The following is a 21,925-nucleotide window of genomic DNA, read 5'->3' as shown; positions in this document are numbered from 1 at the left end:
CTATAAAAACACTATAAAACTCCAGCTTGCAAAAATAAAAAGTGGTGGCACACAAAATGTTGATACTACTGTGGAATTCAATCATATATGTTGTTATTTATTCCCACAGATTTTAGCGCAGTTACTAAGTTTTCTAATCAACACTGTCAGTGCCATATTCTGTGGGCATCTTGGAAAGGTGGAACTAGACGCTGTCACACTTGCCAATGCAGTAAGTGTTAAAACATCTTATACCCTTTATTTTATTTATGAACCTTACATTAAAGTGATGCCAATATTCCCCAGACTAACAGTGAATTCAGATTCTGAAATAAAAAATGCAACTATACAGGACTATACAGTCCTGCAGGCACACATAGTGGCTATATATATATATATATATATATATATATACACTGGGCAGTCCATGGCCCTGTCCTTCTTTTAGCTATGCTAATTTGACTTCACATCTAGGGATTGGATTACTTCAATTAATCCTAAAGAAAAGCAACATAATTTAAATCAAGGATGTCCAGATGCCTCTGAATTACAACTTCCAACAAAAAAATAATCTTAGATTGATATGAATCTAGAAATAACTATTTGTCACATGATGCATATCATTTGTAATTTTATTACTCTGCCTTAAAGGGGACCAAAAAGCTGTATAATAAAGGTCCTTTTCAAATTAAACATGAAATCCAAATTTTTTTAATTAAAGCATTAATAGCTGTTGTAAACTCATTTAAAAATCTCAAATATTGCCTGCCCCTCCTCTATGGTTATGCCTTAGGCATAGAGACGGGGCAGGCAATTACTTTCACTTTCCATTCAGCACTTACTAGATGTCACTGCTCTCCCCACATCCCCCCGATTTCTTTACCATTTATTGTGTAACCGGTGTACGGGGATGGACATCAGGTCCCCCATGGTGCTCCCTGGGACGTGGTAGTTTCCTGCTAAAAGGAGCACCGGCCTGGGGTATCCTAAATGATTACAATCACTTGGGAGTGCCTGACTTTTGTCAAGTGATGGTGGCTTTCCTTCTCCTTTAATGCCAGCTTGATTTAATGCAGAATGATATCACATTGTCATACAAATAAATCTTTGGGCCCATGGAGAGACTATAAAATTCCCTTGGAGGGCCACATCCATTCCCTGGGCCAGTACTGCATGGATATATAATAATGGCTGTGAATAAGGGAGATATAATCATATGCATTAATCTCATTTTTGCAGATAAAATGGAAATTATAGTACTTTATTGGGGCTACAAAAATGCTTGTTTGTCGACTTTCCTTTTCTCTTTTCAGGTTATCTCAGTGACTGGGCTTTCTGTTGGACTTGGACTCTCTTCTGCTTGTGACACTCTCATTTCCCAGGTCAGAGCATTAAAGGGGTTTAGAATACAGAGATGAGTTTAGAATACAGAGATGACATTAGAGGGGCATCTTTGGAGGCACAGAACTTCACTGCTAAAGGGTTGTGGTTGTCTTTGGTGGTAAAGAACCCAAAAATATAGGGGTAAATTTACTAAAGGGCTAGTGAAGGAGATAGACTCTAGCAGTACTTCGCTCCCTAACACATGGCGAATTTGCGCTCTGGCGAATGGACTTAACTATGTAAATTCACTAAGATGCGGATTTTACTGAACGTTACCGCTTGCGCCAGACTTGTTGCGAAGTGTTGCACTTTGAGCGAAGCCGTCACTGGCGAATTTTCTGAGGTTAGTAAATTTGCCCCATAATGTTCATTACTGCCCCACTTCTATAAGCTTTAGTTTTCCTTCAAGATCTAAGGTTTCTCTACTGGTGTATCAGAACTGGTGGTGAAACACCCCATAAACCCCCCCCCCACAAACACACCACATGCCTCCTGCCATTCACACGAATAAAGCCGCCTGTAACCTTGTGTGACAAATGCTTCCATTTGTGTCAATAACAGGAGGTATGGTTGGTTTAAGGCATTTCTTTTCTGGTTGACATACAGATAAACGCTACATATAGCATAAACGCAAATTTGTTCTATAGGTTGCGTTGATGGGTCAAGAAGACCAGGGTTTAATGAATAGTACCGAAGCACTATATGTGTTTTAAGCTCCCCATAGACGTGACAATTCTTCTTGCCGATCGACCGATTTTAGGAAAGTCCGACCAATCCTTCGAAATTATCGTGCGGTTAGTGGGATTGGAACGATCATACATTTTACGATTTCTTGGCCGACATCTGTCAGGAAATTGATCGGCCAGGTCAAAAAATCTTTGTCGGTCCCAGTGCAATCTATCTATGTTTGCAGGGCCAAGCAGGCAGCTCCCCTTTGTTTTCCTGGTAAATTGGTCTTTTTAGTTGATGGTCAATTCGTACAATCGTATGATCGTTCTGAGAAAATCGTGGTCTCACGATCAGGATCTGATCTTTTAAAAATCTCAACATCTATGGCCAGTTTAAGGCCTAAAAGATGGGTCCCTGGATGGAATTTGGTGGAATGTTAACACTTAGGGGCCCATTTATTAAACCTCAGTTTTTTTCTGTTCGAGGTTTTTTTTGTGGAAAAATAAAAACAAATTTTTAGAGATTTATCATAACCCAAAGCTGCTAAAAATACAAATCCGAAAATACTCCATCTCAAACCTGTTGAGGTCATGTAGAAGTCGATGGCAGATGTCCCTGAAGTTGTTTCTTGACATCGAGAGCCATATGCCAAACTTTATTCAAATGTACAAGCTTACTGCACATGGAGCAAGAAACATAAGTGAATACACCAGTAAAGGACAGTTGATGTTAGGGGAATGTGCACAAGAAAACCAAGAAATAAGTTGAAGCATTTTTTAAATGTGTTTATATGTCAATATCACTAACATGCGGGTCCTTATTCTGTGTTTCAGATATTTGGAGGTAGAAACCTGAAGCTAATTGGTGTCGTAATCCAACGTGGCATCCTTATTTTATTTCTGGCCTGCTTTCCATGCTGGGCTCTTTTCATAAACACTGAAAATATTCTGCTTCTCTTTAAACAAGATCCAAAAGTAGCTAGGTACAGATACGATTCCTGCTAATCATTGTTATCTGCCTCTCATCAACATGTTTGTCAGTTACATGTAGCTCTTTACTCCTAAATACCTTTTTCTGGGTTGAATGAAATCAGTTGCCACAGCTAAAGAAATTCATCAGCACTGAAGGATCAGTAATGTTTCCCATTCACTCATGGTAACCAGTTAGCAGGTACCTTTAATCTGTCTAATATACCTACAATAATGAAATAAAATATTTGATTGAGTAATTTGTGTACTGAAGTTTGCCGTGCACAATGCTGAAAACCTCCGGAGTGACTTATATAGTTTGCTTGTGCCATGCAGCCCAAGAGAAGACCGGAGTCTGTGAGAAATGAAACTCGTACAAAGTAGTTAGTAGATCACATAAGGTGACTGGGAGTATAGTTTGGGTTGAGTATAAAGTTAAATAGTGAATGTAATCCTAAAAATTGTAGGAAGCTGAGGGAATATATTAGGATGAGAAAGGAACTCATTCTGAAAAGTAGAATTAAAAGGGTACATTATAAATTTTGCTAATTGATGTATTAAAAGATGACAGCCCAAAGCAATATTAAAATGAAAAGTGATTATTCCCCTTCCTTACTGCAGGATGGCTGAAGACTATGCTCTTGTATTTATTCCTGGTCTTCCAGTAAGTTCATATTCTTGAAAAGTTAAATAACTGTCCATGTATTATTTTTAATACAGCTATTTAAATATATAACCATAATGTATAAATATATCATGATTGATTTGTGAGATCTTCAACCTATTTTTTGTTTTTGTTTAAATCAAAGCTGCAACCAGCACACTCATACTGTGAGTCACTGACAGGCTGGTTTCAACATGAGTTGGTAGTTTGCAATTTACTACAGACACACAGCATGCTTGAGTTGTTTGCAGTATAAATAATAGGATAGGATTAGGAAGCACTATAATAAACTATTTATATATTTGTGCTGTTGCACTTGTGTCACCCTACCAGGGTCAGTAATGACCCCTATGATTTATTTTATTTTTAGAACAATACAGTGCAATTCCATTATAAAAAAAAAAAAAAAAAGGTCACATAATATTGTAGCATTTGCAATAAGTAATATAGAGTAATAGTATCCTTGAAACTCAAGGGAATGCATAACTTGCAATAGAGCAATGCATTTGTTTTAACAAACAAATCTATCCAGGGTGATCATACTTTTAAGAACCTGTCTGGGCATCTTCTTCTGGTAGGGCTTGATCTTTTTCCAGAAGGATGTTTCAGGGGGTTTGATCTCTCCATGTAATGGTTATCTGACCCCTATTATATCTTGTGGAAAATTTGCAATTGCAGAATCATCCAGTTTATGTAGATTGTATTAAATAATTGGCATGATTATGTATTTCTAAACTGATAACTATATTTGAACAAAATGATTTAGTTGATATATATTTTAGGTTCTGGCAAACTGTACTGACAATATGACTTCCCTCCATAGGCTGCATTCCTATATCAGCTTGAGGTGCGATATCTGCAAAATCAGGTACATTTATGTTTAGTTTTTTTTTTTAACATTGAAAGACAGAATGAGGATTAAAGCACTTCTAATTACATGTTGATATGAGGAAACATACAAAACCAGAATGCCAAAAAATTTATCTTCCAAAAAAAAAAAGTTTGGATTTATTAAATGGTTTAATATACTATTTTATGGGAAAAAAATAAGGAGGAATTATGAGTCATACAACCCTAGTTACTTTTTTCCTTATGCAGGTTATAGCCTCAGATACTGTGCAAATTAGGGCCTGTCTCCTTTTCTGTTATTCTTTAGACACCCTGTTGTTTCCCCAAGTGTCTGTTTTTAAAGCTCTTGCTCGTGTAATCTGTTAGGTCTGAGTCAAATTATAATATCTTGTCTTGTATTTCAGGGGATAGTCTACGTGCAGATTATAGTCAGCTTTGTATCAAATATCATAAACTGCATTGTGAATTATGTCTTCCTGTTTGTGCTGAGACTTGGAGTCATGTAAGTAAAACAGTAACACAGCAAGGTGGTTCCCTTCTGTTGAATGCCTACAAAACAATACAAATGATACAACTGCAACACTTGTTTGAAGGACAGTATTCAAATAATGGCTCCTCTTTGTATCATGATCACCTTGCTATAGTGAACCCACATATACTTCTATTTCCTCTGGAAAAAAAACACATAATAATATTAAAGCCTCCAACACTTTTTTTCAGTTCAGCTGATATAATTGATACAATACAGTACTTATGAAACAGGGGAACAGGCAATGTGCATTGATCAATCCCCTCTCTTTTTTGTGTGAAGGCTTGCATGCACCTGTAACACCCTCTTGGCGACCCTCTGGTGCCAAGATTGTACCAGCTTACCAACTTTGGTCCTGAGTTCCCTTTGCAAGGTGAAAGGTACTGGGAAACTCTTCTCTGGCAGTGCCTTCACCTAATGGGGTCCTGGAATACACCTGAGGATAATCCCATAAGGAAACAAATTACTCACTCACTTTATTATATAACAAAACCACAACTTTATATAAGGAACGTGTAAATTAAAGGGGAATTAAAACACATTTACATCATATCATGTGTAACCCACTCCCCTGGAACCCATTTCCTGACCCTCCATGCCAGGCAAAGTCCAGCAACTCCTTTGGCAAACAAAGAGTCTGTCTCTTTTCCCCAGGTAGCGCTACCTGCCCCAAATACCTTTCCCACTGGACAGGATATTGGCTCCCACGTGGCAGGCACACAACCAGCCTGTTTTACAAACAGGAGATACTCTGGATCCTTATTCTTTTTCTACCCTCCCTTAGGCACAACTCACCCTTGGAATTCACACAGATGGGTAGGCTCCTCCTGAGCTGGAACAGGCATCCACAGCGATGAAATCTTTAGCTCCAGGCTTTCCTAGCCGAGCACACAACAAGGCTTTAAATCCTTCAGGGTATTGCTGCCAGCACTGTCTATATCGCGAGCACGGTAAACCCCCAGCTCCCAACGTTGTCTATAACGTGAGCACACAGAATTCCTCTGCAGAACTACAGCTCCCAGCACCATCCATAGCGCGAGCACCAAAGATGTCCATCCAAGCTCCAAACCAGCATAGTTTAGCTTTCCAGGCTGTTGGAGTACCCTGCATGAGCCCACAGGGCTATCAAACTGCTTTTAGCTGAAACTGTTACAGTGGCAGAAGTATAGACTTTAAGGCTCATTTACAAATACTGTGCAGTGAGCCAAGTGCACATTTTGGGATCAGATCACCTTTTTTTCCCCACAATGCAGCATTTTGCATCTGCTTGTTGGATGAGTTTGCTTATTCAGATCCATTAGAGATGGAGAGCTATCTTAAACAAGTCTCCATAATCAATTTGCATCCATTAGTCGCTCTTTTGCTATAGAAAAGCGTAGTGTTTCCCTGGAAGCTCCGTCCTTGGCTTCCTCGTATAAGTCAAATATTTATCAGAGTATGGGAATCACACGCTATAAGCAGGGTGCCTGCATTAAATATTTATTATATTTCCACACACAACATGTTTCGGGCACCAAGGCCCTTTATCAAGTGTAACAAAATGTGTTAAAACCATAGCTTTATACTACCACACAAAAACACCGCCCACCAATTAAGTTAATTAACCCCTTAAATCCAAGGCCATTGTAGTGGAATTCACTCAAATCCTTTAAAAAGTTCTCTTAAGTGCATCAATCCATGTGTTAAACAGGTGTATATAGTCCAAAAATCATGGTGTAGATGAGTGCTTCCTTTAAAAAAATTCACTGAATAAGAAACAGTTTAAAAGGTTATACATAGTTAAAATTGTATCAATCATTATAACAAGTAGCAAAATCGTTAAAACCAACAATGTATCCTTATATAAACCAATAACAGGAACTGCTAAAAGCCTACCTGCAAAAAGAACCTTGGTACAACAATAAAACATATTAACACCGAGTTCTTACCATTAACTGGTTGCTATGGGGAACCTTGCGTAGCAACCTATCATTCTAAAGTGAGAATTCTTCAATATCTGTAAAAAAACGACAGACATAAGTTATAGATATAATTACAGAAAGGGAATAAGGCTCCAATGATCATTCATTCCCTTCGGGAGCATTGTATCCAACTTTCTTATCCAATAAGCTTCCCTTTGTGACAGAATTTGACGTATGTCCCCACCCCTTTTGGGCATGTTGATTTTCTCCAGTATCATCCACTTTAGTTGGCTTAAGTTATGTCTCTCATTAAAAAAGTGTCTCGAAACTGTAGTGTCCGTAGCAGTTCCCACTTTAAAGTTCCTGATGTTATTTCTATGCTCCTTTATCCGTTCTTTTGCTGCTCTAGTCGTCTGTCCAATATATGCCAAACCACATGGGCATTTTAGCATATATATCACGAATTTAGTTTCACAGGTAGCATAATCTTTCAATTTTAATTGGTTCCCTTTAGTAGGGTGACAGACCATGTTCCCTTTTATTATAGATGAATAGCAGATACAGTTCAAACACGCAAATGTGCCTTTCTTAGGTTGGCCCAGGAACATATTATCCACTTTATTTTTTGCACTATCCGAGGGACACAAAATATCCCTTAGAGAACGACCCCTGGTGTAACAAAAAAGAGGAGGGGGTTTAAACAAATGTCCATATTTTGTATCCTGTTGTAGGAGTGGCCAAAATTGTCTTACTATCCTTTCAATAGGTTTGCTTTGTTTCCCAAATTTTGTAACGAATGGTATCCTATCATTTTTGTTTTTACTTTTCTCAGATTTTAGCAGGTCTTGTCTATCCATCTCTTTAACATCTTTAAGAATGGGTAATAGACTCTCCCTCTTGTAACCCGTTTATAAATCTATTGGTAAGGGTTTCTGCTGAAGACTGGAATGTGTCCAAATTTGAGGATATACGTTTGGCTCTCATGTATTGGCCCTTAGGTATCGCCCTAATTATGTTAGGGTTATGGTAACTATCTGGGCAGAGGAGGGTATTCCGATCTGTAGGTTTGGAATACATGGCGGTTACAAGCTGATTATTTTGGACAATGATATTTATGTCCAAGAAATTAATCGATGTAGAGGAGGCCTCGCTTGTGAACTTGATAGTGGGATGTTGTTGATTAGCTTTATAAATCATGTCATTGAATTCCAATTCATTTCCACCCCATATCACTAATATGTCGTCCACATATCTCCAATATTTAATTATGCGGGTTCTATATTCTCCTTCCATAAGCAGAGTCTTCTCTATGTTATATACAAAAATATTTGCAAAGGAAGGAGCGACCGCCCCGCCCCCATTGAGGTACCTTGTCGTTGCCAAAAATAAGCCCCCTCAAATCTGAAATAATTTTTTTGTAAAACCAGTGTCAGGCAGTCAATGAGAAAAAAGATAAGATGATGTGATAGATTCGTTTCCAATAAGGCTTCCTCTATATATTTAATGCCCTCTGCCTGTGGTATTGATGTATAAAGGCTTGTTATGTCAATACTGCACAGTAAGATTCTGTCAGATGGAAGGGAGGTTTCAGCCAATTTACGGAGTAAATCCGTAGTGTCCTTAAGACAAGTTGGGATTTTGAAGACAATCGGTTGTAAATACTTATCCACAAACTTGGAAAGAGGTTCCAATACAGAGCCAATTGCTGATATTATAGGGCGTCCTGGTGGATCTATGAGGGTCTTGTGGATCTTAGGTAACAAATATAAAACAGGAGTCCGGGGGTGTTCTACACTTAGAAAATCTCTCTCCTGTTTAGAGATTACCCCATTTTCAAATGCTTCCTGTATTAATGCGTCCACCTGTTTTTTGATCAAAAATATAGGGTCCGATGCAATTTCCTCATAGTGCTCAGGGACCCTTAGCTGCCTATAGGCTTCCTCCACATATTTTTCCCTGTCCATCACTACTATGGCGCCTCCTTTATCTGCAGGTTTTATAATGATATTATTGTTATTCTGGAGTGCTGACAGTGCTTGTTTTTCTTTTTTAGTTAGATTATGTTTATTTTTATATTTGGCATGTTTTTTGTTCGATTTATCCCATATTTTAGAAACCTCTTTCAATACTACGTTTTCAAACGTTACAATATGTGGCTGATCGACTATTGGTGTGAAAGTGCTTGGTTTTCTTAACTCATTAGCTCTAACATTTCCCTCCATGCTAGGGGTATCCAAGAAATGCATTTTGAGTTTCAATTTTCTTATAAATTTTAAAAATTCAACTTCCCAATTCACTTGTTCGTTCTCATAATACGGCACATAACCCAGTCCCTTGTTTAGTACTGAGATTTCCTGTATAGTTAGTACTTCGGAAGAAATGTTAATGCATAGATTATTTACCTCCGTCCTGTTCGATTCCTCTGCGGGTAATCCTCCCGTGGGATGGGGGCTCTTGGATTCTTGTACTCGCGCCTGGTTGTTTGCGCCATCTCCTGAGAGCCCCGTTCTTGAAAACGGCCTGGTGGTGGTGAAGAGCTGAATTCCTCGCTACTTTCAGATGTATTACCTCTCCATGTTCCGTGGGCGGTATATTTTTGTGGCTGGCGTTGTCTCCATTGAGGAACCGGTTGTTTCCATTGGGGAGCCGATCGTTTGTACTGTGGCCATTCCTTGTAGCGCGGTCGATAGGGAACCTCCCCCATACTTGCATCCTCTCTCCTGCGTTCCTCCCACTGCACACCACGGGCCTCTCGTTGTTTACTGCGTTCCTCCCGCCATGTGTATACCCTTCCTTGCAGGTAATCGTTCGCATCACGTTCAAATTTGGAAGCTTTCTTTGCTGATATGTTTTCCCTGAGGCGCGTGAGGGTCGAGGTATGTTGCATTGTCATCTCATTTACATATTGTTCCCCTTTATCCTCCGCTATTCTTTTCTGGATGCCGGCAATCTCCTTTTTAGTGGCGCCTATTTGTGTGGTTAAACTTTCCACGGTTAGCAGCATAAGATCTTGGCTGCACTTATTGCAAATGGCGTGCCAGCGTTGAATGAAATTTGGATCGGTGGTGTTCAAACCAGGTTTGATATCCAATCGTAGTCCTCTCGGTATGCGTTTATGCTTTAGGTACTGTGCCAACGTGCTCGCATGTAGCGATATACTTATCTCCTTCTTTTGTAGATTAAGAAGTTGTCGTGGCAAATCATAATCAGGGGTTGGGGACTCCCCATATAGTTGTATATCTTCGACTCGGCTCAAAATTCTTTCCACATCACTATCATCATATGCAAAGGTGGCAGTGTGGTTTGGATTGTCTTGGGTGGGTTCCACCATCATGTTTGCTCCGCGATCCAATGGTGTCTGGACGGATAACAATGTCTCCATAATCAATTTGCATCCATTAGTCGCTCTTTTGCTATAGAAAAGCGTAGTGTTTCCCTGGAAGCTCCGTCCTTGGCTTCCTCGTATAAGTCAAATATTTATCAGAGTATGGGGATCACACGCTATAAGCAGGGTGCCTGCATTAAATATTTATTATATTTCCACACACAACATGTTTCGGGCACCAAGGCCCTTTATCAAGTGTAACAAAATGTGTTAAAACCATAGCTTTATACTACCACACAAAAACACCGCCCACCAATTAAGTTAATTAACCCCTTAAATCCAAGGCCATTGTAGTGGAATTCACTCAAATCCTTTAAAAAGTTCTCTTAAGTGCATCAATCCATGTGTTAAACAGATGTATATAGTCCAAAAATCATGGTGTAGATGAGTGCTTCCTTTAAAAAAATTCACTGAATAAGAAACAGTTTAAAAGGTTATACATAGTTAAAATTGTATCAATCATTATAACAAGTAGCAAAATCGTTAAAACCAACAATGTATCCTTATATAAACCAATAACAGGAACTGCTAAAAGCCTACCTGCAAAAAGAACCTTGGTACAACAATAAAACATATCTTAAACAAGTCATTGCTTTATCCAAGCTGATAACGGGAGGTGTCTTAATCTGTCTGCTTGGGTCCCATGGAACGATTTTGGCACCCTTCTTAAATGCAGCTGCACTGTCACCAGTAACATGTATCACTGGTGTCAATCAATCAATTAGTGTACATATGGGCAGTTGTGTGAAAATGGATTGAAGAACTTTATTTGTTTTGCAGAGGATCTGCTTGGGCAAACACCATTGCTCAGTATGCACAGTGCCTACTATTACTCCTTTATATTCGGGTGAAGCGACTCCATGTAAATACTTGGGGAGGTAAGCAAGACTGTGGTATACTCTTAATTGATATCTTTTGAGAATTACTTAAATGCGAACAGCAGGTAACTGTAAATTATCTGCAACATGCATTTCAACATTCATTAATGTTAATTGCTCAACTTATTTATGGGAATTAGAAAAAAATGTATTGTGCTGTATACACACACACACACACACACATGCATCATATCATTCCCCTATGCAAGACATAATCCAAATTTTTTTGTTTTGGTGGAAGAGGCTTTATAATACCTTACTGCAGTGTAAGTGCCACTACTGTACTGTAGCTCCCTGTATGTACTAGCACATGCAAAAAAGAATGTATTGGCACAAGCACTTTTTTATGAATGGTGCCAATGTATGCTAAATTTTGTATCTACTTTGAGCTATTGCACTTGAGTTGGAGTCCTAAGAACTTCCAGGTTTTTCTTTTTATAATATTACTATCTTCCTGGATTAAACCTTCTTAAATTTTAGGAACTACTATGCTAATTTATAAAGATCCCAAATGCATCAGTTCTAGATGATAAACTCCACCATAGCCCCTAATTATGCTAAGCCATAAACCCAGACTAGCTCTAGCTAGCTATAGTGATGAGGCAAATGAGGCAAGAATGCATAGCCCTATATACAGACAACTTTTTTCCAGTTTCTTGCAGATCCAGATGTATTCCTGCAGACAGCACTACCTATCTATATTAGTTTAGTCCTCACTTTGTGCCAGGTCCGGCATGGGATTCAAAGTAGGTCCTGGCATTTCAGGTGCACAGAGGCTCAAACAGCCCCCACCAGCCCACATAAATAGTGACTGTCTCTTACAGCAGCCCCTCTAGCATTTGCCAGAACCCACAGATTGCCAGTCCAGGCCTGCTCTGTACTAAGGACTAAATGGGACAAATACCTTTACTACCAATTTATAACGGTCCCCTGCATCTTAGGCCTATGAATAATATGTTGTGGCACCTGCATTTCATGACAGTAAGATCACTGTAAAAAAAGGTAAATGGGAACTCCATAAACCCCACATTTGCCAGTAAGATCACTGCTGAAATGGCCAATGAGAACTCCATGAACCCCAGACTTGCCATAACGATCACTGCAAAAATGTAGTTTCAAATGACTACAAGGCCTTACAAACTGCACAATCCTCCCCAATTTGATCATGCACATTGTAAGTGGGAGGCAATCATAACACTAAACAGGGTTTTCCTCCGTCAATGCCCTGCTGCCAATTTGCTTCACATTATGTGGGTATGCCTGTTAATTGAGAAATTCTGTTGGAAAGTGGCCACTAGCTCAGTGACCATCTAACTCTGCCTCCAGTCATCTCTCTTTAGCAAACTCACATATGAAGCACATGGTTCCTCGGCTAAATTTTGAAAAGGTTAATGGGTAAAGGACTTCTTTACCCATTAGCTATGGACTTGTAATTACTTTGTAATTTTACCTTGTTGTAATGGACGATGATACACGGCAACTTTTATCAACTAATAAATTAATACATAAAAGATAACTAACATTAAGTTAGTTGTTGGGTCAAACCAGCCATAACAATATATAAGATAATACAGACCACTGTACACTTTGGGGGGCGAGTGTGTTCTTTTTTTTTAAATAATGTCCATGTAACTGATATTTAAATTAACTATTAAAGATGTATATGTTTTTTAATACTCTGAGGTTGGTCCACTGAATGCTTGCAAGATTGGAGTTCCTTTATTTCACTGGCAATACCAAGCATGTTAATGGTGTGCATTGAGTGGTGGACTTATGAAATTGGAAGCTTCATGACAGGTAAGTTGTGATATGCACTTGTCATGTGATGCTGAATGAGTAAACAGTTTTTTTGCATCTGTCTCCTTGTCTACCTCTGCCTAAGTTCTAGTCAATATATCCGGTATATATTCGCTGTGACATTAAAGGGGTAGTTCACCTTTAAATTAACTTTTAGTATGGCCAATTCTAATCAACTTTTCAATTGGTTTTCATTATATATTTTTTCATAGTTTTATAATTATTTGCCTTTTTATTCTCACTCTTTGCAGCTTTCAAATGGGGGTTGCTTATTTAAATTAATGCATGGTTGCTAGGGTAATTGGGACCAAAGCTACAAGAATGCTTAAAATGCAAAGTGAACAGCTGCTTAATAAAAAGCTAAATAACTCAAAAACCTTAAATAATGAATGAAAACGAATTGCAAATTGTCTTAGAATATCACTCTCTGCATCATACTAAAAAGTTATCATAAAGGTGAACAACCCCTTTAAAGATTGTAATAATGCCCATTCCAAGCATAATGTTCCTAAATTTTGGTGGTGTAAATACTTCATACTCATCATTATGTCAGCATATTACAATACAATTGTATGGAGAAAATACACTGGCAAAATAACATCATAAAGCAAGGATGTATGTACAATTAGTAAAGAGGATATGATATAGATACTGAGATGTTAATTCAGTGACTATCTTTTTATAATAGTTTGCCAGCCTGAACCTGGCAAAATTACACATTGTCACTTTCCATAAATTGGTGTATTTGTTTGGTGTAAGTTTCATATAGGCATAAATGTGCATTAGTGTGTATTTAACAATTAAGTATTAATGATTATTCTCAGGTTTTAGTAAATTGTCAATATTATGGCAAAGTTTTGGTTTTGACAAGTTCCCCAGCTTTCTCTCTATCTCTTTGTAAAGTATTGAAATAAAGCCCAATGGACACAAAATCCCCATTTACCCTACGTCCTTTAAAGTAAAATTTTAAGTACAGATTAACATAGATATCTGGGATCAATATACATCATTTTTTGCAGGTCTCCTAGGTGTGGTGGAGCTTGGAGCCCAGTCTGTTATATATCAAGTGGTAGCCATTGCATACATGGTAAGAAGTGGCAGTACTGTATTAAGCATCTTAAAAACAATCCAACCTTAAAAAAAAAACTTTTGATACAATCAATTAAAAAATATTCTGGTGATATAACCCTGTTTTTCCCACATGCCCAAAATAAAGCAATAATAAAATACCAATTTAGTGGGGGTGGCTTGCAGTGATAGTTGTCAGCGGGAGGTTTTTTTCTTCTTTACTCCGTGCCTTGCTACTTTATACAGCTGCCTCCACAAAATGGAACAAAATGCAAAAAGAACCCCTTGGGTTTGGGGTACCACTTACTGCATGCTGTCGCTACCTTAAACAGCACAGGCATCTTCTGTCATCTCAGCTTTGATGCTGCTGGTTTTGCCCTACATAGGCTACAACTGTGTGGGCATTAAACTGGCCCTTCCCTTCAGCCAAACTGATCCCCCCCGTGACTGAAGAGGGACTTAAACAGCTGTGTTAAATGCCCATAGTAAGTCGTGCTCCCAATGCCCCCCAATAGCAGTACTGCTATAATCCTTTCACTAACTATTTAGTCCTTTGGAAAATTTCCAGCAGACATTCATGCTTAAAGGGATACTGTCATGGAAAAACATGTTTTTTACAAAATGTATCAGTTAATAGTGCTACTACAGCAGAAATTGAAATCCATTTTTTCAAAACAAGAAATGGATTTTTTTTATATCTAATTTTAAAATTTGCTATGGGGCTAGACATTTTGACATTTCCCAGCTGCCCTCAGGTCATGTGACTTGTGCTCTGATAAACTTCAGTCACACTTTACTGCTGCACTGCAAGTTGGAGTGATGTCATTACCCCTCCCTCCTACAAGCTGCTGTAATGTAAATAGAGCCTTGTCTGCTGAGCCTGTCAATTGAACAATAGGCAGGTATCAAGATAAGCTCCCACTGACACCACTTCAGAAGGATTGACATAAGATAGTCCTGTGATCACTGCCCCCACTTACGTTTCAAAAATAAATATATATATATATAGATATATATATATATATATATATATATATATATATATATATACACACACACAATTCATTTTGGGCACTGGAAAAAATATTTTATATAGATAGTTTATTATATTTGTTTACACAAAAATGAATGGCAGAAACACAGGAGTACACTACCAGGACTGATGACACGGAATAGAAAAAAAGGATAAAATAAGGACATACTTGAAAACCAGGAAAACTTAGGAGGAAGTCTAGGAAGGGTTAAAATAGCTCAGGAGAAAGGAGGCAGTAAGTAGTTAATGAAAAAAGAAGTATTGCAGGCAGGAAAGGAGCAAGGTCTGTGTGAGGTGGATAGCAGAGGGAACTCACAGCTCCTTTACCTCATCTAGTAACCAGTAAAACAAACTAGGAAGGCAGCAAGGAGAGAAAGTTCCCCCCTCCAAAGGAAAGCAGAGAACAAACTTACAGAACAGCAGGAGCTTTGATAGTGTCTGTGGGAGGAGGGGCTGCTAGTGCAGCTGTAGAGTAGGACGTAGGAAAGTGAAAGCAATTGCTCCCCTGCAAACCATGTGACCTCTCTCCTCCAAACATCACACGCATGGGCAGAGAGGGGAGGGGGAGTGTACAGCTAGATTCTCATGTGGTAGTGCGACCTGGCTTTTCATTACAGAGTGGCTGCCTCCAAGCACACAGGTAATGCTGTGCCTGCTGTTAGAGCAGCACAGGATGAATGTGTAATGAGCAGAAATGGAAGCCCCCATGACAAAATACAAACTAAAATAATTTATGCATGGATTTGTGGATTAACATTTTATTTGCCACACAGTGTTTATGGATGTGTGTTTTTTATAAAAATTAAAAAAAAAAAAAAAAAAGTTTAAAATGACGACAGATTCCCTTTAATAAATACCCTTATGTCTTTCTCAAACACTACATTTCTCAGGTAATCACTGTGAATTTAGAACAGCTTTTTGGGGCTTAGAAATAAAGGTGATTAGTCACGGTTCTATTGAAAATGCTTTCCCACTGACAATATTGTAAATCACCGGTGGGAAAAACATTTGTTGCTTTTGCTTTCTGAATATGCCTCACAAGGAAACTTTGGGCAACTTCGGATCACGACCCAATGTGTGCACTCAGGTGACAGACCTCCCTGTGTGCCATTGTCCTTACCACTGCTCAGAGGACCCTGTCATCATTGTATAACAATTTTTTACCTCAAGGATTTATACAAAGATGGCACTTCATGTTTAACTGATTTTAAAATTTGGATACATCCAATGCAATGATTTTTATCTGATTTTTCTTGTTTGGTGCTATAGATCCCCTATGGAATAGGCATGGCGGCAAGTGTGCGAGTGGGAAATGCTCTTGGTGCAGCAAATGTTGAACAAGCAAAGACATCCACAAAAGTTGCCTTCCTTGTCACAGGTCCTGCTCTACTCTCTACTTTTCTGCACAGTTCTATATAAGAACATTCTGAGTATGGGCCCCCTTTCTCCCAAGTTGCTATTGGTAAATTCTCTACTTGGAGTAGGAGTGGGGTGACACAGTATTTTCTATATTGGGTCCAATTACTTGTGGGTGGGCATTGTAAATGTATATGTGTTTGCAGATGACACAAAACTATGCAGGTCACTTAAAAGTCCTTATGGTGGCCATACAGGGGCAAATTTAAGATGCCAATTCGGATTCTTTAGACCAATTCGACAGCTTATCTGCTAGTTGTATGGGGAGTTCCGACAGGTCTCCCAGAACGATATTTGGACGATTTTGTTTTCCCCTCTGATCGAGGACACCATCAGCTAGTTGAGGTGGTCCTCGTCTAGTCAGCTCCTATTCCCATCATAGTAATCCAATCTTCTGGCCCAATATTGCCCTGCCCTTGGTATGGCCACCTTTACACTTAAGATTACAATGATGGGTATACGAATGGTCGGAACAAGGGCCTCATAAATTATCAGATTTAACAGGAAAATCTAAACTGCCTGATTGACACCTGCCCAATTTTTGACCATATATCAGTTAAGGCAGATCAGAGGTCTCCATACACATTACTGTCAAATCTGTCTAAAGGGTCTTAATCAACAGATTAAATCTGCCCCCATACAGTCATCCTTGAAGAAGAAGGGTTGATACATGTGTATAAAAAACTTAGCTGTAGCAAGCAATGCCAGTCAGTGGCACCAAGATTCTGAGCTATAATAAAAGGGGTATAAATTTGAGAGGGGAGGAAGGTGCTGTGCTGCGTTAGCCATTGAAAAAAAAAGCAAAACATGTAAGGTTAGGTGATACCTTTTATTGGCTAACCGAGTGAGTAAAAGTTGCAAGCTTTTGAGATGATAGTATTACATCTCTTCTTTAGGCTTATGTTACATTATATGAAACTGTAACAGAAGACATTTATACATGCCAAGACAAAATAGGGTGGGGTTTAAAAGGAGTGTGCAAAAGTGGGAAATGGAAAAGAAAAAAGTGAGGAGACAAGATAAGGGTCCATTAGTTAGGATAATGAATGGATCTAGATCTTATCCACTTTACAGGTGATTCTTCCCCTTTCCAAAATGCCGTTAAGGACCCATCTAAAATATGCTGTGCAGTTTTAATCTCCAGTTCTCAAATGGGAAATTATTGACATAGTGAAGGGAAAATAAGTTAATAAAAAGTACAGCTGCCCATACATTGCAACAGATTCTTCTAAGAGCCTATTTAAAGTGCTTCTTCTTCTGAACTAAAATGTGAATCCATATTTGCAAGGATTTATGAATTAAAATATTACATTTTATTTGTTCTTGTGTAGGATTTGATGAAACTAGGTTTAAGAATCCATGGTTTAAGCAATTGAAAAAAAGATTCAATGAAATGTAAAAATAACTATTTAATTTTATTTTATTTTTTCTAGCTGCTGTCATATTTGTAGACATACTTCTGCTGTCCTCTTTCAGGAATCAGTTTTCATACTTATTTACCAGTGATCGGTGGGTGTTTTACTTAAGAATCATATCTTAGTTTGTGTTCCAGCTTGGCAGTTTAGAAACAAGGAATTCACAAAAAAACATTTTTGTACTGAATACTTAACTAAATCCAAAATCAGATTGGATCATATTTTATTCACATTCATGAAAATTTTAAATGTTAGTTTTAAATTTGTAATGTTTTCAGCTGCATTTTTTGTCCTTTACATTACAGTTTTTTTAAAATTACATCATTGTTTTTTTCCCATCATTGTGTTGCTTACCTTAACTTGTACATTTTAAATCCTGAGACTAAGGGGGTTATTTATCAAAGTCCGAATTTATCTCAATATTTTCTGAAAAAAACTCCAAATCTGCACGGGTTTTTAGGGCTTATTTATTAATACACTTTCCCAAAAATTTTGTTTGCAGGAAAAAATCGTGAAAATTTCGATTTTCATGAATTTTTAGGACTTTCACCTGAAAACTCAGAATTTTGCCTGAAAACTCAGAAAACTTCGGGATATTGCCAAAAACCCATTGGGACTTCTCCCATTGACTTATATGCAACTTCGACAGGTCTGAGATGCCTGATTTTCAAATTCAGACTTTTCCCATCCTCGGGTTTAATAAATTCCGAAAAAAGTGATTTTTTTTAAAAGTCAGATTTTAGAAAAATAAAATCACACATTTTTCGTGATTTTTGCATTCGGAGTTTAGTAAATAACCCCCTAGATGTCTAAGAGGAATCTGTGCCGAGAGAAAACATTTCTTGAGTGTTTCATGAGTTGTCACCAGTAATGATAAATGCCTGAAAACAAATATGAAAAAAACACAGAAAAGCATTTTAATAAGGTCAAGAAATTGTTACAGTTTAAAAACAAAACAAAGGCTTCTGGTTGAACTAAATCCAAACCTAGCAAATAGTACTGTGCATCACAAGAATGAGTACAGATTTACTTGATGATCCTAAAAATCTCTGACAGAGGAAATCATAAAAAGTTAAATGATGGATTTATAATGCATTTATATTTTATTTTAGACAGATAGCTGCTCTTGTTGCTCAGGTCATCCCTATATATGCTGTATTCCATCTCTTTGAATCCATTTCAGTAAGTAGAATGCGATTTGTGTAACATTTGCCATATGATTACAAACTCAGTCAAGGCCTACTACTTATAGTAAAGCTTTGGTATATTAGGCTGTGGTTCTAATTATAGCAATAAGCCAAATACACAAAATAAAATAAAATACATATTCTGTTGTAATAATTTTAAATCAAATTAAAAGTCCATATCGGTCACAGAACTCTTGGGTGACTCCTAATACCCTTATTGCACAGAGCAGTGGATTATGTCTGTGAAGATTTTAATGGTACAATTATGAAGTGTGTGTGTGACATGTTTATACAGACACAATTTGAGTTCATCCCCTGTATTCAATAGTGTGCCTAATTTACACTCTGCAGCTCATCAGTGACATAGTATAAATTTACTTCTAGAAGCAATATTACTCGGAGTAAATGCAAAACATATCTGAGAGAGCTTTTAGATGCAACGTCTGTTATTTAAGGGAAACAGCCTGGGGAGATTAATTGGCAAAACGTGTTATTCTTTTTTGCCCATAATGAACATCATTTGACCTAAAAAAACAACTTGGAAAACAGAATGTAAATGATGACAGCACTAAACATCATTTATAAGGACATATTTTCTTTTGACAATAGATTAATTTACATGTACTATATATATATATATATATATATATATATATATATATATATATATATATATATATATATATATATACACTTACTTTTATTTTCAGTGTGTTGCAGGCGGCATTCTAAGAGGAACAGGCAGACAAAAGATCGGTGCTATAATAAACATGATTTGCTATTATGTGATTGGATTGCCAGTTGCTGCTGTCCTAATGTTTGCAGTCAAAATTGACGTAAAAGGTATTAACTTTTCTCTATACATTGGGCCAGATTCAATTCAATGAGAAAAAGTTATCTCATGGTTCATCACAAGAAAACTCATGGATGAGGTTCTTTTTGAGGAGAAAAACTTTTCTCTTAATGCAGTTCCAATTTTTTCCCTGATAGAGTTTTAACGTGAGATCGTTTTCTAAATTGAATTGCATCTCAAAATCCCATCCATCAGTTTTCAAGTGATAAACCTTTTGCTTTTGAATCTGGCCCATTGTGTTCAATTTTATATTTCATTTATGTCATTCCAAAAACAGTGAAACGAAGAATGATCACACATTATACAATAGAGCTTGATGGCACTTTAATAAGTTGCTTCCTATTGCTTCTCACTTTCAATAATGCTATTTTTATAGTCTATTGCTTCACTGATCTCCGCTTTGCATTGATTTGTTATCATTTTGCCATTATCTGTGGGCAATTGCCCATGTGTTTTCCTGACATGCTTGTCTAATAATTAGTCTTCTCCTCTGATATTCAAAATGAATTTGCAGCTATTATACCTGCTTTCTTTATTAGCTGGACATTTTGTACCCCCTTATGCCATTGCCGGTTCCCAAATTGATTTGCTGATTTTCCAAATCAATGTTCTGTTTCACACTAGTTTTCATTTTTTTGACATGCTTGTCTAATAATTAGTCTTCTCCTCTGATATTCAAAATGAATTTGCAGCTATTATACCTGCTTTCTTTATTAGCTGGACATTTTGTACCCCCTTATGCCATTGCCGGTTCCCAAATTGATTTGCTGATTTTCCAAATCAATGTTCTGTTTCACACTAGTTTTCATTTTTTTGGCTGGTCATTCTTTCAGTCTCTACCTCGTTGCCAGGGCTGCCATCTGGGGGACACAGGGGGTACTCCTGTACTGGGCCCGGGCCTTAAGGGGGGCCCGGCTGTGCTGCACTTTTTGAAAGAGCCGGGCTCCCCTTGACAGTGCCAAAGCTGTGGCACCTCTTCTGAAATCCTGGAAAGCCAAACAGCAGAAGTCCCGAAGCGGTGAAAAGACACAAAGCCACGAAAATAGCCGAAGTTGAATTCCTGAAGGGGGGAAAAGACCCAAAGTCACAAAAATAGACAAAGTTGAAGTTCTGAAGCAGCGAAAAGACCCATAGTCAAGAAAATAAACTAAGCAAAATTCCTGAAGCGGCAAAAAGAACCGAAGTCCTGAAGAGGCAAAAAACCTAAAGTCACGAAAATAGACAAAGTTGAAGTCCTGAAGAGGCGAACCCCTGGCCACCAATGTATTATTTTAATACTCTATAGGCCCCTGTCACCAAAGTTTTTTTAACTTGTAGGGGGACCCTGACCACCAATGATTTTTTAAAAAACTTTTATGGGTGCCCTGGCGCCAATAGTTGTTTTTTTAACTTATAAGGGGGCCTGACAATCAATGATTTTTTTTTAACTTGTAGGGAGGCCCTGGCACCAACATTTTTTTTAACTTATAGGGGGGCCCTGACCCCCAATAATTTTTTTTAACTTGTAGGGAGGCCGGGACCACCAATGTTTTTTTTAAAACTTTTATATGGGACCCTGACCTCCAGTTTTTTTTTTATTATAAGGGGGGCCCTGACCACCAATGGCTTTTTATAAATTGTGAGTGAGGGGTTTACAGTTTTTAGCGCTGGTGTGGACTTTTTACTGTGGTGTGGGGTGGGAGGGGCCAAGAAAATGTTGCTGTATGGGGCCCCGTGATTTCTGATGGCAAGCCCTGCTCGTTGCTGTCATTAGTGTGTTGCCAATTGACTCTTCCAGCTCTTCTTTTCTCTCTTTTCTAACATTTGAATACCCCAGCGACTCTTACTACTTCATCCATAATAATTACATATTCTAAATGATTGTTGTCTACCTAAATGCAAGTATGTTTAACCGCTTATGTTCCTTTTGTCTTATAACACTCCATTATATCTACCTCCTTTTCTCTGATTC

General features: G+C 37.9%; 1 protein-coding gene across 1 annotated transcript in view; it reads left to right on the top strand.

The window, feature by feature from the left end:
• Window positions 1–21,925, top strand: part of slc47a1.L (solute carrier family 47 (multidrug and toxin extrusion), member 1 L homeolog) — a 31,223-nt gene that overhangs the window by 6,834 nt on the left and 2,464 nt on the right. Inside the window, exons 2-14 of the mRNA XM_018246916.2 lie at window positions 110–211; window positions 1,293–1,361; window positions 2,865–3,013; window positions 3,621–3,663; window positions 4,487–4,531; window positions 4,917–5,014; window positions 11,108–11,205; window positions 12,889–13,002; window positions 14,022–14,089; window positions 16,373–16,481; window positions 17,953–18,028; window positions 19,047–19,116; window positions 19,832–19,964. Of these exons, the coding sequence (XP_018102405.1) occupies window positions 110–211; window positions 1,293–1,361; window positions 2,865–3,013; window positions 3,621–3,663; window positions 4,487–4,531; window positions 4,917–5,014; window positions 11,108–11,205; window positions 12,889–13,002; window positions 14,022–14,089; window positions 16,373–16,481; window positions 17,953–18,028; window positions 19,047–19,116; window positions 19,832–19,964 (1,174 nt within the window). The remainder of the gene's footprint in view (window positions 1–109; window positions 212–1,292; window positions 1,362–2,864; window positions 3,014–3,620; window positions 3,664–4,486; window positions 4,532–4,916; window positions 5,015–11,107; window positions 11,206–12,888; window positions 13,003–14,021; window positions 14,090–16,372; window positions 16,482–17,952; window positions 18,029–19,046; window positions 19,117–19,831; window positions 19,965–21,925) is intronic.

The sequence above is a fragment of the Xenopus laevis genome, chromosome 2L, assembly GCF_017654675.1.
Source record: "Xenopus laevis strain J_2021 chromosome 2L, Xenopus_laevis_v10.1, whole genome shotgun sequence".
NCBI lineage: Eukaryota > Metazoa > Chordata > Amphibia > Anura > Pipidae > Xenopus > Xenopus laevis.
Note: the sequence above shows the minus strand (reverse complement) of the source record. Positions and strands in the feature narration are given on the sequence as shown.